This window comes from Perna viridis, chromosome 2, assembly GCF_037379345.1.
Source record: "Perna viridis isolate PV_CMFRI_1.1 ecotype Kerala chromosome 2, ASM3737934v1, whole genome shotgun sequence".
NCBI lineage: Eukaryota > Metazoa > Mollusca > Bivalvia > Mytilida > Mytilidae > Perna > Perna viridis.
In genome coordinates this window covers 12,817,027-12,836,128 of record NC_142446.1, presented here as the reverse complement: position 1 = coordinate 12,836,128, position 19,102 = coordinate 12,817,027, and the positions used below count along the sequence as shown (strand labels likewise).

The window sequence follows — 19,102 nt, the reverse complement described above, 5'->3', positions numbered from 1 at the left end:
ATCTGAAAGTATTTACTATTATGTATTTAGGTTATAGGCTGGTGAAAGTAGTTATTATTTTGTATTTTAGGTTATAAGAGGGTGAAAGTATTTACTATTTTGTATTTTAGGTTGTATGCTGGAGCATGGACCAGGTGCACCGGTAGGGTAGGATATACGCTGGTGCATTTGTTATGTTTTAAGCAAGAGGATGCATATAGCATAGACATTTTTAAAAATCAAGGTGCTGTTTCATTCATAGATATGAAGAATCAGATAATTGCTCATTGAAACCTCTTTTTACTTTAATCACTTTCAAATACATTAATTTGAGATAAATACTGTAATCTGGTTGGTTAAAATAATTTTGTTATATCTCAATGGATAAAAAAAATTATTGACACGCCCCTACTCAGTTAAATTCAGAGTTACTTTTCTCATGTTTAAAGATAAAAATATGTTTTAAAATTAATTAATAAGAATTGGCTATGATAAAAATTTTGTCTATTGAAAAATAACATAAATTTTCCATATTGTTTATTGCACTGCACATCGCACAATAAACAATATGCACGTGGAAAATTTATGTTATTTTTCAATAGATAAAATTTTTATCATCGCCAATTCTTAAATATTTGTGAAAAAAAAAAGTAAAACAATTCTCCAGAAATATCCACCAAAAAGTATTTTCTATCACTTTGCAATGGCAACTTCAAGCTGAATCCACCTGACAGATTGAAATATCACCCAGCTAGTTCATTTAAATCACTAATATGGATAGTTATAGAGAAACAATGTGTGCAGGAAATGTTTTAAAAATCCCCTTTCTCTAGTTGCATGTATAGGAAAATAGAAAAAAAGGCAAATACAGCATGTAAATGAAAGTGAGAGAACACCTGATCTTCTCTGCCTAAAGAGACAAGAGTTACTTACAAATAGTTGTTCATCTTTTGACCTTGGTCTTGAGATAATCTAGTTTGTCATACTTCTTGTTGAGTTTGAGATAGAGAGAATTGATACGTGGAAGGGTAACTGATGATGGTTTTCTGATCCGTAGAAAAGGTTTTTGTTCCACACTTAGAAGGTTGTTAGAGGGTACACTCTACAACAAGCAATAGTTAGTCACACATATTTGTATCATGTAAAACAGCATTATCATTTCTCTGCAAGTTCATATCAGAAAAAATTAAAGGTCAAACAGAGTCAGTAAATAATAGTTCTATATAATAGTAGAATACCAAATACCAAAAAATATCTTATACATTGCATTAACATATGCTTGTTTGACCTCTAATCTTGTCACTTCAGAAGATGTAAGAGTGATCAGAGGATATAAGTGCAATCTTGTAAATCATTATCACAAATTAATCTTTGGTAGTAAAAAGACAGATTGATGTCATAAATCTTATATCACTACTTCCTCATAATCAATGTTTTGAACTGAGAATTGGGGTATTTCAAAGTAAGTATATTTTTCCAGTAGTGAATCTTGAGAAACAATTCAATCCATATTATCAAAAAAATGTGAAATTATTAAAAGCTCTCTAAGACTATTCAGAAAATGACTCATCCCTTAACAAATGTCCTACCAGCTTGCTGTAAAAGTTATGTACAGGTAGTAAAAAGCATTAATTTGTAACATCTATAGTTATAAAATCATTTTGTATGATGTTGTCAAGTTCAAACATATTCACACTTGACAGCAAAGAAAAATAAGTGAAGTGGGATACACAGCAACACAAACAGCAGAAAAGCAGCAAGATGAAACTATGATATCACTGCATGCTGAAAAAACCCAGAACATCCCAGAACCTAATGAGAACACCGCAGAACAACCCAGCTCCCTATACTTCAGACCAAACAAAGGTGTACAAGAGATATATTAACACACACAAAATATATTAACAACTCTACAATATCTTATCAATCTTTAAATCTCTTGTACCCTAGTTCTTACTTAATTATTATTCTTTCTGATTTCATCCTATAATATAACAAACCATTTAGGTGAAATAAGGTCTAAATCTTTCTCAAGACTAACATTAAAATAACAATCTAGAATGACTCACATAATAGGATACTCCCACACATCCTATGACACGTATGCAAACACATACTCTATAGAATTTCTACTAATGATCTAATCCTGAAGTTTCATATAAACCCAAAAATGATCAAATCAATTTCAAATAAGATGCACAAAAATTACATAAATGTTTGTCCAATACAGAAGAGTATCTCACTGAAGTCAATGGCAAAGTGGAAGTACAAGAACTACCAGGTTCATTCGAAATGTTCACACACTGACAATCTCAGTATCATGCCTAAGAATCCTTCACCCATTGATACATAGCTAAGTATAATTACCTTACAATTCACAACACATTACAAATATAATAGAAAATTCTAGTGAGAAAAATTAGTATAAAAAAACATTTTTGCTCTACTTAGTACTGAATAAAATACCTGATGTGGAATCATGGAAATATTGGGTGGTAGCAGAGAAAAGGGTAAAATTATATGTCCAAGCAACTGAAAGGTCAGGGTATAAAACAACACCTATCAAGAATATCCAAATAAACTTGTAAATGAGAAACTTTTATCTGCATTTCGACCCCCCTCCTGTAAAAAAGAAAAAGAAAAAAAAAATAACTTCGACAAGTTTAAAACATAAATTACCATATAAAGAAGTGAATTGCAAGTACATGTATAAACAATTACTGTGCTGCTGTGCTCATACTTTTCCTGTAGGTGATATTGTAATTGTTTCAAACATGCATCATAGAGTGTATCATGCCTAAGAGAAGGAGAGCCTAGTTAAAGTGGAGTGAAACTTAAACATACTCCAATTTCCACCTAAACAATTCCTGGAAAAAGTATATAGTAACCTCCTTCTCCTAGACTATGTTGGTCAATTTTAGCTTTTGTTGTTTTGTGTAGGCAATAGTGGTTAAATAACTAATAAATATTGTATGTCTTACATTTATCACTCCTACAAAATATAAAAAGTAACCTCTAATGCTGCTATTAAAACTTCTACGAAAACCCCATCAACCTCTTATTCATTCAAAGTGAGGCAAATGATACATTAAAAGAATAATGGTAAAAACAACAGAATTAGTTACAATTATCCACAATAGTTGCCATAGATATTTGAAAATATCAAGGAAAAAAGTTTTAAAAAATATTTAAAAATTCTTTTGTCATAGAATATAAACATCTTTGTATAATTTACCTTGCTAGGACCACCAAAGAGAAAACCAGGAGCTTCATTTTCAATGGGTAACTTGTAGGCCAATTCTGGTTCTTTAATCTTCTTTGGAGTCCTTACCTACAATACATAATTATTAAAATATAGCAACCACTAAACAATATCTAGACTAGCCATACTTTTTTTTTATTGTAAGTATATGTATTGCCAGTAGAAATTCTCAAGCTACAGTACATTGACATCAACCCTGGGTAAAAACAATGATAACTTACACACTTATATTCCTGTGATTAAACTTTTGTGTGATGCTTACTGCTTTTTTTTAGGCACAAATGGACCCAAACGTCCCACCAAAATCCAAAAATTTTGCTGTTTGAAAGCACAATTGTCGGACAGAGAATTGCAAACCACTTATGTACATTATAATGCCAACTAAAAGGAGTCAATTCAATTGTCTACCAACTGATATAGACAAACCCATAAGATTACAAATACCCTGATGCAAGCATTTGTAGACCTACCATGACCAAAAAATAGTGTCTATACCCTACAATATTTCCACGATAAAGTCGAGACTTACATCAGAAGTTCGGAAGCACTCTGCATATCAACTGAACATAACATATACCAATAGTTCTCAGGAAATTACCTTCAGAAAACTTAACACAACAGAATGGTGGTGATTCATGGAATTCTGATACATTTAGATATATATTCTTGAAGTCAAGAAGCCCATACAACTACTGTATAGATCCATGTCAAAATTTACTTAAGTAACAATGGAAACTAATATGACAACCAGAAGTGCAACAGCAAGTAAAGACATCAAGCCTCATTAGAAAAACAGACCATCTGTTACCTCTACTGCAACCAGAGGCATTACAACAGTCCATGTATAAACAATGATGATTGTAAAATGTATAGCAAACATGTTCATTCTTTTATTGTGATAAGTCCATATTTTCATTTTATATTCACTTTTTGAGGCCTGGAGTATGTTAAGAATACACAGCAAAATACAACGGGAGGACATTGAAGTTAATTTGATGTTTATACTATGATCATGTCAGATTTATTATACTTTTCTGTTCACAAAATAACTTTCAACACTTTGTTTTTTTCTTTGTAAACAAAAAGAAATCACTGTCTCTACTCATTTATTACTTATTACTGAAAATGTTGAGTATATAGTACTTAGAGAAATATTTTTTCAACAAAAAAACACTTGATATTTTATTGATTATAATCTTCCCTTTAATTACAGATAATTAAAGCCAATTCGGATGCAGTAGAACTAAAAAATGTAACAGCATTTTAATATATAAGTTATTTGATTAGTTGTGGTTAAAAGGGCTACATCTAAAAAAATCCACTTTAATATACAAAGGATTTTATTTACAATTAGCATTTCAAGCAATGTTTTATGAGTAAGAGCACAGTCTGAAGTCATTAAAGATAACATTTTGGAAAAAAAAGTTTGCATCAAAACAGGCAAAAGTAGACAACTGACAAATAAGAAATGGAAAGTGATGTTATTTTTTTTAATACATTCCAATCTTTGGGTGAAAGGTAAATGTCAACCTAATGTCTAAGCTATAAGTCAAAGAATGATCAAATTTCAAACATTATAAACACAGCTCTCCAATTCAAAAGTTGACTATATTCCTGTAATAACTTACCCTGTATACAGGAAGAGCTCTGAACACAGCTCCCTGGTTTTTGTCTCCTGTGATTATGCTTTCAAGATGATGGTTGTAAGTCTAAAACAATTAAGATAAACAAATAATGTTAAAAAGGCAACTTCTACAAATAAAAAAAAATAATCTCAACTGTAAACCAGTACTAACAAAACTTAATTCAATTCAAGACAAAAACTGTATTAAAATGAAAAATACATGTTGGAAACTGCCTGGTTAACAAAGTATTTACATTCAAAGTGGTATCTTGTACTAAAAATGACCACAGTTTGATGTTGGCAACAAAGACATTAAGAATTGAATTTTTTATTACTCCACAGAGTTGTCTACTAATGTAGTGCATTGCACAGTACTAATATGATAAATAATGTCCCTTCCTTTATGATTATACTTGCAGCCAAAGTAGGTTTTTAACATGTTTCATCCACTGCTTATTTCCTATGAAGAGTTGTACTTAAAATATGGAGCATTAAAAATATTGACATAACGTGTTATTAAAACATTTATTTATTCATATTGATTATTGTTTTATAAGTCCTAGACTGACCTGTTACAATTTCCTTTTCTCACTATTTTTTTTATTTAAAATTTCTTTAAAAAGTGTTACTATGAGAGAGGTCCACAGTTACCATTCAAAAGTTTAATAATAGAAGTGCATGTTATCAGCAGAAATTTATTGCAGTATATAAAATTAATTCTAAGAGAAGAACTTGTAGCCAGTCTTTATTACTCCTCAATATTTATCCTCCACAAGTTAATAATGCTCAGGTGAGTACAAAGTTACAGCTACAATATAATTAACCCTACACAGGAAGAAATTGAAACATCAGCTTGACTGATGCCATAAATAGTGGTTTGATACACCACAGTTTGAGTATCCAACTCAATGTAAACTTTCTCAGTATATACATCCTTATAAATGTGTCCCTTAACAGATGGAGCCATAACCACCAAAATTAATAGTAATACGGCCCTGTGGGGCACAGAACCTTTTTGTAAAATTAATCAAGATTCACTGACTATTAGTCGAGTAATCAAATAAAGAACTAGTGCCTAGGAGTGATGACATGGATGACAGCAACACCATACCATCACACAACTGCAAAAAACTGTGTGGTCATATAAAAATCAAAAAGTAATGTCTACATTTCTATTGCAGATTTTAAGCATAAAGTCTACATACTCTTTATTCACACATTGTTTGACCTCATATACCAGAATACTGATACATGACAATTAAACCAGAAAAACACAGATGAAACAAGACAATCTAGCAACACATACAAGAGAACAGTATTCATCTCAAACTATCAAAATTCCCATTCCCATTCATTCTTCATTTAATAAAGTTACCAAGTTTGGTGTGTAGAGGAAGTTGTTATATTTCCTTGCAAAAAGAAAAATTGAAATCTAACAACAGAAACAACAAAGTCGTTCTACTTCAGACACAATACACAGCAAACAAAATTTTAAATGAGTGCCAATTTAGTCCATAGAAAGATTAACATGTATCTGTTAGCATAACAGGTGTAAAATGGAGTAACATCAAACTTCATATAAAAATGTTTTGAAGTATAATTTAAAAAGTATGTATTCCTTAAAATTCTTTTAATGTTCTCCCATAAATATAAGATTAGCATAGCAATTCAGGCATAACATACCTAATATGGACCCTCCCCCTCCAATTACAGCACAGTACCATATGGACCCTCCCCCTCCAAATGCAGCACAGTACCATATGCTATGTTTTTTTACTGTAAATGTCATTGAAAGTTTCAATAGTGCATTATAACCCAAGTCAACTTAAGATATCACAAACCTATACTGACAGAATAGTGAGACTATAAAAACATCTTACTGACCTGGCCTGGACAGAATGGGGAGACTATAAAACATCTTACAGACCTGGCCTGGACAGAATGGGGAGACTATAAAACATCTTACAGACCGGGCCTGGACAGAATAGGGAGACTATAAAACATCTTACAGACCTGGCCTGGACAGAATAGGGAGACTATAAAAACATCTTACAGACCTGGCCTGGACAGAATGGGGAGACTATAAAACATCTTACAGGCCTGGCCTGGACAGAATGGGGAGACTATTAAAAACATCTTACAGACCTGGCCTGGACAGAATGGGAAGACTATTAAAAACATCTTACAGACCTGGCCTGGACAGAATGGGGAGACGATTAAAAACATCTTACAGACCTGGCCTGGACAGAATGGGGAGACTATTAAAAACATCTTACAGACCTGGCCTAGACAGAATGAGGAGACTATAAAAAACATCTTACAGACCTGGCCTGGACAGAATAGGGAGACTATAAAAACATCTTACAGACCTGGCCTGGACAGAAAAGGGAGACTATAAAAACATCTTACAGACCTGGCCTGGACAGAATAGGGAGACTATAAAAAACATCTTACAGACCTGGCCTGGACAGAATAGGGAGACTATAAAACATCTTACAGACCTGGCTGGACAGAATAGTGAGACTATACAACATCTTACAGACCTGGCCTGGACAGAATGGGGAGACTATAAAACATCCTACAGACCTGGCCTGGACAGAATGGGGAGACTATAAAACATCTTACAGACCTGGCCTGGACAGAATAGGGAGACTATAAAACATCTTACAGACCTGGCCTGGACAGAATGGGGAGACTATAAAACATCTTACAGACCTGGCCTGGACAGAATAGGGAGACTATAAAAAACATCTTACATTGTCAAAATATAAGTGTATACTGTACCACTTAATTATTGCACCCAAGGCAGAAATTTTTCTTTGAAATTGTTTAATAAATTTAATGAAATTACAAATCCTTTCTAGAATCATGCAAAGGTATCTGGATTTTTCATGGCTTATTTTGGAAAAAAACTTATGATATTAACACAATGATAGAATTATTAACTGCATCCTGTTTGTGTTAAAAGGTGTGAGATGGTATTTGACTGGTCATCAACAAACAAACAAAAATGAAAAGGTCTATATTCTTTTCAAAGATCCATGTTGAATTAGAAAAGATGCAAAGAAACAATGAAGTTTTACATTAATTTGATGCACATGAATGTATCTGAATAACTTACTCTGGACCCTTACATGAGTGAACAGGTGATAATTTACAAACCAGACACAAAACAAAGAAAAAGCTTTCATACATAAAGTTCACCTTCATAAAATAAACACATCTGCCATACTGAGCTAGTGATTATTGGAAAAAGGACTGTTTAAAGCTGATTCTGATTTTTCAATAAATGCACATGTAACTTTTAAACCTAATTCATATTCAAAACTGCATGAATTGCCTATTTATTTGAAAATTTAATTATGAAACAATTAAATATTAAACCTAATAAAAACAAATGCACATTTATACGGTACAGAAAACTTCACAATCAGCTGAGTCAAACTATTAGTATGTGTAGCACATTCACAATCAGCTGAGTCAAACTTTTAGTTTGTGTAGCACATTCACAATCAGCTGAGTCAAACTTTTTAGTATGTGTAGCACATTAAAATCACCTTCTCATGAAGTGCTAAAAATCTTTTTAAATTATCCTACAATAAAATTATGTGCAAGTCTATCATACATGTTACCAACAATCTCTTAAAGACTACATGCAATATTAAAGTTATTCTACAATGTCACTTTACATTCAAAGCAAATTATTTAAGTACTGATATATATATATCACATTATATTTGTTACTATATAAGCTGCCAAACCTTAAATATAGCATTCAGAGAATTAATTAACTATACAATGATATGACAGTTCAAAATTTACCTTTGGCTTTATCAGGGCTCCAAAAAATTTTTTGTCTACTTCATAATTGTGTTTAGACTTCTTTGTAGGTGGAGCAGCAGCTTGTCTTAGGTATGCAGATCTTCTAAATGGTGTCCACCTAAAATTATAAAAAGTCAATTCTATCTTCTTTGGTTTGTATAAAAACTTTCATTTGAGATTGTTCCATAATAAACTAGAAGCCCTGTTTGTCACAGGAGCCCCCACCTCATTTGTTAGTAGTGATTTTTTTTAGTAAGTGAAATGTGTCTGTAAGACCCTAATGATGCCCCCGCTCACTAGATTTGCCAAATTAGGAACGTTTATTTTTGTATGACGACATGTTTGTAGATTCACAAATCCTTCCAAGACTTGTGATACTCATGGTCTGTTGGTTCAGCTCAATCCCTGCAAGACTTGCAATGACAAGCTTCCAGTACTATAACTCGAAAAATTTGGGGATCAGAAATTCCTAAATATATGCATATCTACATATTGTATCCTGGCCACATAGTGTTATGAAATTCTGTTTGGTAGTGTCAAGACTAGTTGCGATGAGAAAAAGAGGACCTATGGACGGACTAACAGACACATAAAAAATGTAAATACCCCCCATAACAAATCCCTAACTTTGTTGCTGGGGATATATTTCTGACAAAAATTACTAAGTCTAACTAGTTCTGTAATATTCCAAAGTCCAACTATCACCCAGTTCTGTAATATTTCACGTAAAATTAAGATCCTATGACCTTGCACACTATTATTATGTGTAAAAACACCCTGCAAAAAATATTTTAGATATAGTTAAGTACAGGAAGAGATAGCCATACAAGCCGTATAGCCCTATTTCTGATGAAAATAAGTAAGTCTAATTTTCACCAATTTCCGTAACATTTCATGAAAATCAAAATCCTTTGGCCTGCACACCTTCATCATGTGTAGAAATATCCTGTAAAATATTTTACATTTAGTTAAAAAACTGTATGAGGAGATAGCTGGACAAGCAATAATCATGTGTAATCCGGACAGACAGACGGCACAACAGATGGACAGGGGTAAATTAATATGCCCCCAACAGATTGTCGCAGGGGCATAAAAAAGTCTTACAAAGCTGGACAATGACTAAGAAAATATCAATTTAAAAAATGCTCAGCTGCCAATAAAAGACAGATATTCAAAAAGACTTACTTCTCATTATCAAACACCAGTGGGTATTCATACTTCTGAACTGTTCTTATTGTCTGCTTGGCACTCTTCTCTTGGACAGGGGCAAGAGGTACCTGAAAGTTATCAAACAACTCAAAAGTCTTTACAGCTAAATTAAATGTAAAATGTGCTGTTAATATGGAGGCTGTTTTTTTGTTACCTTGCCTGCAATATAGAATATAACAAGTCCAATTGCAAATGTTACATAAATGCACCCCCACCTTTCCACACACATCCTTCTAAGATATCAGTCTAAGTATGCCTTATTCTCATTATTTAAATGTAGCATTGCAATGTACATGTAATTATAAATACCTCAGATATATCATAAGGGAGAGTTGGAGGTCCTGCTGTTTCCTCACGTTCTGGGAAAACAAATGGTCTGTGCTGACTAAAAAATCCAACAAACCTTCCTTTGTAACCCCACCATACTCTGAAAATTTATAGATAAATATAAAATCAAACATATGGGAGAGGTATATGACTGAAGTAACAGGAGTAGCATGGAATTGAAGTAGAGTCAGGACTGATAGAAAACTTATATTGAGAAAAATATAGAACTGACATTAGAGGTAGCAAAAATCAAGACAGGTAAAATCTAAAGGTCTGAAGAAGAAAGAACTGATGTAAAGAGAAAGGAAAATAAGTAACTCAAGAGTAAGGAGTGGAAGGTACTGAAGAAGAATCAGAAGAGACAGTTAACTAAAGAAGAAACAGTAGAAGCAAGTAACTGCAAAAGAGACAGGGGAGGTAAGTAACTGCAAAAGAGATAGAAAGGCAAGTAAATGAAGAAGAGACAGGAAAGGCAGGTAACTGATGAGTATGGAGAGGTGAGGCAGGTAACTGAAAAGGAGACAAAAGAGGGAAGTAACTGAAGAAGAGACAGGAGTGGTAAGTTACTGAAGGAGAGACAGGAAAGGCAGTTAGTTAACTGCAGAGCAAGGGGAGGAAGATAACTGAAGAGATGGCAGACACAGGTAACTGAAGAAGAGACAGGAGATGCAAATAATTTAGAAGAGACAGGAAAATTGAATAAGAGATGAGTAAAGAGAGGTTAGTAACTAAACAAGACGTTGCACGCTACATCATGCTAAGAATACCCCACTCAATCTTCACTCAAAGCTGGGAAAGGGAGACAAAACTTTTCATGCTGAAGCAATTTACCAAATATCATCGCCTGTAATATAACCTGAGAAATCAATTAAGAAAATTTCCATTAAGCAGCATCTAAAAAATGAATAAGTCGATTTAGTAAACAAGAAGTAGATGAGCGAGGAACCTGGAAAGGGGAGATATAATACATTGTACATGTCATCATGAGAAAGCAATATACCAAAGATCTATGCATTCCCTTCAGGAGTTGAGAAATCTGTTACAAAAAAAGGTGTACGGACAGATGGACATGCCCAAGTGGGGGAATAATAAAGACAGGAGTATTAAGTAACAGAAAAGGAGACAGGAGGTTGGCAACTGTAGAAATGACAGTTAAACAGAAAACCAGTGAAGTAACCAGAGAGAAAGGAAATCAAGTACATCTACACATTACATTAGATTACCAGATCCTTTAAAATTTTTCCTTGTCTGATATCTAAATGAAGAGAAAATAGCTACACATTGCATAATTTTTACTAGTTAAGCCATAAAGACTATTAATGCATCTATATTTCATTGAGGATAAAAAAATTTTCTACAAAATCTAGGGGTTATGTTTACCTGAATAAGCTATCTGATGACAAAAGAGACAGCACATGAAAGTAACTGAGGAAAATAGCAGAGGCAAGTAACCGAAGAGACAGAAGAGGCAAATAAAGAAAAAGTAAGGAGAAGCAGGTTTTGAAGAAAAGACAACAGATGCATGTTACTGGAGACAAGAGAGGCAAGTAACTGAAGAGTAAGGAGAGAAGAGGAGAGGTAGGTAACTGAAGAGTAAGGAGAGAAGAGGAGAGGTAGGTAACTGAAGACAGGATAGTTATTATATGAAAAACAATTGTGTAGGGATAAGACACAGATGACAACCATACCATTGCACATCTAAAAAAAATTGTGTGGTCATTCAAAAACTGAAAAAGTGATGTTTCCTTCTTTTGCAGACTGCCTGACTGAACATTTACTGATCATCTAAAAGCATTGTTACCAATTAGAACTATATATCTGTTGATCTTAACATATGTTGCCTACCGCACTGAACCATGTTCTGATCATAAAAATGTTGCCTACCTCATTGAATTATCTGATTAAGGTAAAAATGTTGACAACATGCCTGAACAATCTGCTGATCATGAAAATGTTGCCTACCTCATTGGACCATCTGTTGATCTAAACATGTTGCCTACCTCACTGAACCATCATCTGATCATAAAAATGTTGCCTACCTGACTGAACCATCTGTTGATCCCGAAAGTATTGACTTCAGAGAGTTTACATATACAAGACAAACAACCTTGACTAGATGAGCTCTCCAACTTATCACCTGCTTTATTGCACTCTGAAAAAAAAATTAGCAAAGATTCAATCACATGATGGAAAACTATTGTTTTCTTCATTTGCAATACATGCATGCATCACATATTGAGCAAAGAATAACCCATCACAAAATATTTTTGACCTTATTTTGTTGTTTTGTGCACTTCCTAAAGAGAGTTGTTGGATCAGAACCATGTACTGTTTAAAAACCCTTCAATACATACATTCTTCCCAAATCTTGTTACATGTATTTTGTAAAAACCCTTATTACATACAACAAAATTATATCAGATATAATTATTTAAACACTGTCCTTAACTTACATTAAAAATTATTGCTTTTTTCTGGCAAGGGATTGCACACTACCAACCCAAAATAAACAGGTGACTTTGGGCCTATAATGTAATAAACAAGTGACTTTGGGCCTATACATGTAACAAACAGGTGACTTTGGACCTATACATCTAACAAACAGGTGACTTGGACCTGTGCATGTAATAAACAGGTGACTTGGGTCTATACATGTAATAAACAGGTGACTTGGGCCTATGCATGTAATAAACAGGTGACTTGGGCTATACATGTAATAAACAGGTGACTTTGGGCTATACATATAATAAACAGGTGACTTGGGCCTGTACATTAAAATATACAGGAGACTTGGGCCTATACATGTTACAAACAGGCAACTTGGGTCTATACATGTTATAAAAAGGTGACTTTGGTCTATACATGTAATAAACAGGTGACTTGGGCCTATACATGTAATAAACAGGCAACTTGGGCCTATACATGTAATATACAAGTGACTTGGGTCTATACATGTAACTAACAGGTGACTTGGGCCTATACAAGTAATAAGCAGGTGACTTGGGCTTATACATGATATAAACAGGTGACTTGTGCCTATACATTGTAATAAACAGGTGACTTGGGCCTATACATGTAATAAACAGGTGACTTGGGCCTATAAATGTAATAAACAAGTGACTTGGGTCTGTACATGTAATTAACAGGCAACTTGGGCCTCTACATGTAATAAACAGGTGACTGTTGGAAACTTGCAACAGATCCTAGCCAGATCATTAATCATTAATGACTGAACTAGTCACTTTAAAATGATATAGTCTTTAACCATTTTAGGTAACAATTACATATACAATATTAGGGTATTGTTGAAAAATACAGCCTGCAAGTGTTTGAGGCTTTTTTGACATCCCGCATGGAGAACACATACATGGTGTATTTTTTTTTATCATTCAATATTGTTTTTATCCTGCAATGAAAAAACAATAAGATTGTAGTTCAATTATTTAATTATAATTTATTCCTATTCTGCCTCACCAAATTGATTTCATATTGTTATTTATGGGCATGCTCTAAGGCAAAAATGTACATGTACACAAATACAGCAGTGCTGTTTTCAAAAGCTAGTATTTGTACATTATCAGTCTAATACAAAATATTCTTTTATTTGTCTTTGTATAATGATAGTGAATTCTTTTTTTCTTCATCTTTTGATATGAATACTGTTAGAGATCTATTTGAATGAAATGAAACTAGAAAAACTGTAAGTAATACTCACTTACTTCATCCCCCCACTCCCACATTAGATAATAAGCCTTCTGACCTTCAAACTGATTTGGATCAAAATCTTAAACGGGAATATGTCATGAAGATTCTGTGAATGGTTTCGTTAAATCAAAATCTGTGGTGTAGGTAGAGTAACAGATAAGAGATAGGTACTGACTACTCTGGAAGGATAGAAGTGGGGTTATTAAAGAAATAATGAAAAAATCAAGAATCAGGTAGTTATCAAATTTTAATTTGAAAAATTAGATGGATAAGTTATGACTTACTAAAGATGACATAACTACTTACAGGATCACTCGATTCAGTGTTCTGTAAAAACTTTGCTATATTCCATAATGTCAGGTAACCCTCTATGACATGAAAAGAAATAACAATAATTATATTAAGAAAATATGTGCAGCTACTATAGAGCTCCACACTTCTTTTTATCAGAACCACAAAGCTGTAATTACAATTCCAAAAAATACTTCCAAATTATCATATTCATCATTATGGAATGAAAAATATTCTTTATATTGCACTAAATAAAATCATATTTAGTTCTGTCAAAATTTGTATCTTCTACCAAATTTTCTTTCCCCAAAAGCAACACAATTAGTAGTGTTGTTACCATCATATATTTATCACCATTTAAATATCTTCAATACAAGCATAAACAATAGCCAAAAAACTGTAAATTAAAATTCCTTCAAGTCTTTATGAATTATGGCATGATGCGTGGATGGAAGGATGTAAAGACAGACAATAGGGGAATAAAATGATATAGTAAGTGGTGAAATAAAAGTAGATACATAAATTTTGTCAATATTTATGAAGATGACTACTATTGTTTTACTTACTCTGGTCTCCTGATATTAGAATATTGCAATTTTCATCATGACATAAAGCAGTAACAGGGATACCATGTCTTCTTGTCACAGCTGATACTTCACGTAGAACTTCACCCTAACAATAAATTGTAAAAATTCAATATATATATGAATATTATCCTTGAAGTCAACACTCTCTGCAAGTACTAAGGTAATTAACTCAATAATAAAAGTAAGTTCATAAGATTTCAGATCAGACAACATTTTATCTTTCATTAAAAAGGATTAGCTACAGGCAATGATTTAGCCTAAAGTTTTCAGCTTGCTATCAAACAACCATTTCAATTTAAAGCAGTTACATCTAGAACATCAAATATAGAATTTATTGATTAACACTTCACATTACTCATAATAAAAAATTCTGATCAAAATATATTCTATACAATTATGGTGGCTCAGAGCATGCAATGTCATGTTTTAAATGATATTGAATGATGCCTGAGGCTAAGGTCAATATCTCAAAAAATTGGTCCTTAAAACATGATATTGCATGCACAGAGCTGCCATCATTGTTTATTACATTTCTCTGTAGAATTTCTCACTCAGTTAATGAATTAATCTTTGTCTTGAATATTAAAACAAATATTTTGGCATTTATTGATGTTGAAACAAGTAAAACCATGTTTTTGTTTTTAAAAGTAACCAAATTAAGGCCTTTCATTTTTTATATAGACCTATTTTGAATTTTTTCGAAGAAAACAATTTTATCGTGAATATAAACAACTGACATCAGCTGTGCAATATCACTTGTAATCAAAACACTGAGATTGCAATATCACAAAATATAGGTGTGTCAGAAATACACTGTTTAAATGGAAACTATAAAATATGAAATGTAATAAAAAGTATAACTGTTATAACTAGCACTATACATTAGTAACATCTAATTCGAATCATTACAAACCTGCATATTCCAGAATCTGATATAGGAGTCCTGATGTGCCGTGACAATGATCGGGTCATATATATGTTCCACCCACTTCTTGTCATCAGTCCATTCCTCTTCTTCCATCTCATCCCTAGCAGTCTCTATTACTGGTAGCTCTGCTTTCTCTGGATCCTTCTTTTCCTCCTCATCTCCACCTTCTATAAATCAATATATGATAAAATTCATTTTCTTTTCTGATACACCATAATAGCTTAATTTGGTTTTGGAGGGGTCATAGAACAATCCCCATCAATAATCCCTGACCAAAGCATGCTAATTATTCTTTCTAACAGCAATTTTGGTTGTGGATATTTAAAATATTCAATGATTAACTTAGAAACTGTGATTACTTTACAGAATAACTTTCTAAGCAAACATCTTATATGACATCAGTGACATTTAATCAAGAGAACATAAGAAGCTTGGTTATCTAAATAACACCATATTCTAACAATGATCTTGACTGTGTATCCTGCCTGTAAATAACACTAAATTTACCTTTGCAGTAACACTAAACTAACCTGGATTTTTATTGATAGTTTTACCATGATCTTCCCCTACTATCCTGACAGTTAAAGTAGCACTATACTTACCTGGATGGATCTTTATTGATAGTTTTACTATGATCTTCCTCTTCTTTCCTGGCAGTTAAAGTAACACCAAATTAACCTGGATCTTCATTGATTGTTTTAATGCTTAACTAACCTGAATCTTTATTGATAGTTTTAATCGGATCTTCCTCTTCTTTCCTGGCAGTTAAAGTAACACCAAACTTACCTGGATCTTCATTGATGGTTTTACCTTGATCTTCCTCTCCTATCCTTGCAGTAAGTAACACTAAACACCTGGATCTTTATTGATAGTTTTACCACGACCTTCTCCTTCAATCATTGCAGTAAGTAACACCAAATTACCTGGATCTTCATTGATAGTTTTACCATGATCTTCCCCTTCAATCACTGCAATAAGTAACACCAAACTTACCAGGATCTTTATTGATAGTTTTATCAGGATCCTCCCCTTCTATCCTTGCAGTTAACTGCTCAACAAAATCTCTCTGTTCTTTCTGCTCTTTCTCGTCAGGCTAATAATGATGAAAAAAAAATGGTTTATCGAAACCTTGGGAGAATTTAATAACAATGACACCATCTTATTTAAGATGCAACTGCATTGATAAAAGCAATTTAAGCATATCTAAGTAGCATCTTTAAGTTAATTAAATAATCTAATAATTTTTTGCAAGAATGTTCAAAATTTTAAGTCATAAGGCAATCACCCAGAGGCAAACAGAGGAGGATACTAATATCCTATATGTAACTAATCCAAACACTACCTAATACAATCTGATAAGGTATAAGAACAACTAAATTTTGGTAAGTTAATGTGATACATAACCTTTTTATTGTTATTCCCTTACAATTAAATAATAACAAACAAGGGATCTGTGAGCTACTACTCACTGAGCATACCCAAGCTTTCCCCCAAAAATGTATTTGTCCCAAAGTCAGTGAACAGGAAGTAGTAGTTCCAAAGGGCAGAAATTGGTAAGTGCCATATAGTTATATATGACATCAACAGAATAGTTAGCTTTATTATTGTATTTTCCCTATCACTATCCCATGTCAGGCAGAGGGCTGAGTGCTCACTAACATGTTTAACCCCGCCATTTACTTTATGTGCCTATCCAAAGCCAGGAACCTGTAGTCCAGTGGTTGTCGTTGTTTTTTATGTTCACATTTTTCTATAGAACAGGTCGATTTTCATTTTTTATGAATAGTTTTACTTTTATTTATTTAGAGGCCTTTTACAATTGCTTTATGGTATGGGTTTTACCCATCATTGAAGACCGTGTGGTGACCTGTAGAAGTTTAATTGTTCATATGTAGCCAGTCAGTAATGGTTGGATGGACAAACAGTCATATGTAGCCAGTCAGTAATGGCTGGATGGACAAACAGTCATATGCAGCCAGTCAGTAGTGGTTGGATGGACAAACAGTCATATGCAGCCAGTCAGTAATGGTTTGTTGGACAGTGACATATAGCCAATCAGTAATTACTGAGTGAACAAAACTGTAGTATCTAGCCAGTCAGTAATTGCATGATGTTATGGAGGCAACAGCAACAATAAAGAATCAAATGTTTTACATTATTAAAATGAAAAAAAAGTTTATTACTCTGGGTTTAAATAACTTCAAAATTTTAAATCCTCTAAACAGAAGGCTTCATCATTGCACTGTCAGATTTCTAGTGAGATTAACCTGATGTACTATAATAACCTAGTAGATAGTCAACAAACATCAGCATGAATTATTGTTTATTTGGTACAACAGCTTAAAACAAATAAAAAAAATTATCTCCATGTAAAAATTGTACAGAACTGAATAGTTTAACAAACCTTTGGTGGAGCATTTGAGTAGTGTGACAGTCGAGATCCAACACGTGACCCTATTCTTGACCCCATTCTTGACATTTTAGAATGGTGAGACATTTGTGACCCAGCACCTTCCCTGTCAACTTCATCCTCACCTCTCATTTTCCTGTAATAAAATAAAAGTATCATTTAGAGAAAACTAGAAATATTGTGAGCTAGCTCACAAAGAGAATACCTCCTGCTTCAAGTACACTCATACATGTAACATTAAAATTCCTTCAGAGGTTTAGGAGGAGTTGAGCTAAGGAGGTTTAAAAATGTAAACCCCTTGATAGGGAAAATCTCCCTTTGGAATCCTATGACAGTAATTATGTTCCATAATGTACATCCATATATCACATCAAACCTTCCTACGAAATTTCATCAAAATCCCTTAGGCAGTTTAGGAGAAGTTTTGCTTATTATGTTTTAACATGTAAAACCTTTAATTTAGATTATCTCCATTTGGAGTCCTCCACCAGCATCTATATTCCTTCATATATATCTATATATAATACATCTCCATTTGGAGTCCCCCACTAGCATCTATATTCCTTCATACATATCTATATATAATACCCAACCTTTCTATTAAATTTAATCAAAGTATGTTGAACAGTTTAGAAGGAGCTGCACTTAAAAGAATGTGGACAGTCAGATGGACAGAAAAACAGACTAATAGGTTCTTACAGGGGTATTTATTGCAGATTTGAGATTTCTTCCAAGAGTGTGAGAAATTCTGGAGCGCAGCAGAACAAGTGAAAAGACTAAGTAATTTGCATATAATATGCATGGTATTACTGAGTGCCAATTAACCACATATGAGTAACAGTAATCACCCTGAAATACTGTTATATAGTAATTTAATTCTGAAGTTTTTGTATAATGTGAATACATAAACATACATTATCAGATATATGGGTCTGTGTACAAAAAGTTTTATTAATTT

The 19,102-nt window shown here is 33.1% G+C and overlaps 1 protein-coding gene across 10 annotated transcripts in view; it reads right to left on the bottom strand.

Annotated features, from left to right (window-relative positions):
• The window catches only part of LOC148623680 (WD repeat-containing protein 64-like), a 50,173-nt gene that overhangs the window by 4,804 nt on the left and 26,267 nt on the right, over nt 1–19,102 (bottom strand). For 4 of the 10 annotated variants that reach the window (XM_088565696.1, XM_088565703.1, XM_088565705.1 and 1 more), the window contains 12 exons: nt 18,139–18,280; nt 16,728–16,827; nt 15,720–15,901; nt 14,786–14,891; nt 14,235–14,296; nt 12,263–12,375; nt 10,206–10,323; nt 9,873–9,964; nt 8,688–8,805; nt 8,423–8,458; nt 4,870–4,950; nt 3,215–3,310 (listed from right to left, as the gene is read on the bottom strand). In XM_088565696.1, the coding sequence (XP_088421822.1) occupies nt 3,215–3,310; nt 4,870–4,950; nt 8,423–8,458; nt 8,688–8,805; nt 9,873–9,964; nt 10,206–10,323; nt 12,263–12,375; nt 14,235–14,296; nt 14,786–14,891; nt 15,720–15,901; nt 16,728–16,827; nt 18,139–18,280 (1,246 nt within the window). The other 6 variants (XM_088565701.1, XM_088565697.1, XM_088565700.1 and 3 more) reach the window with 6 other exon arrangements.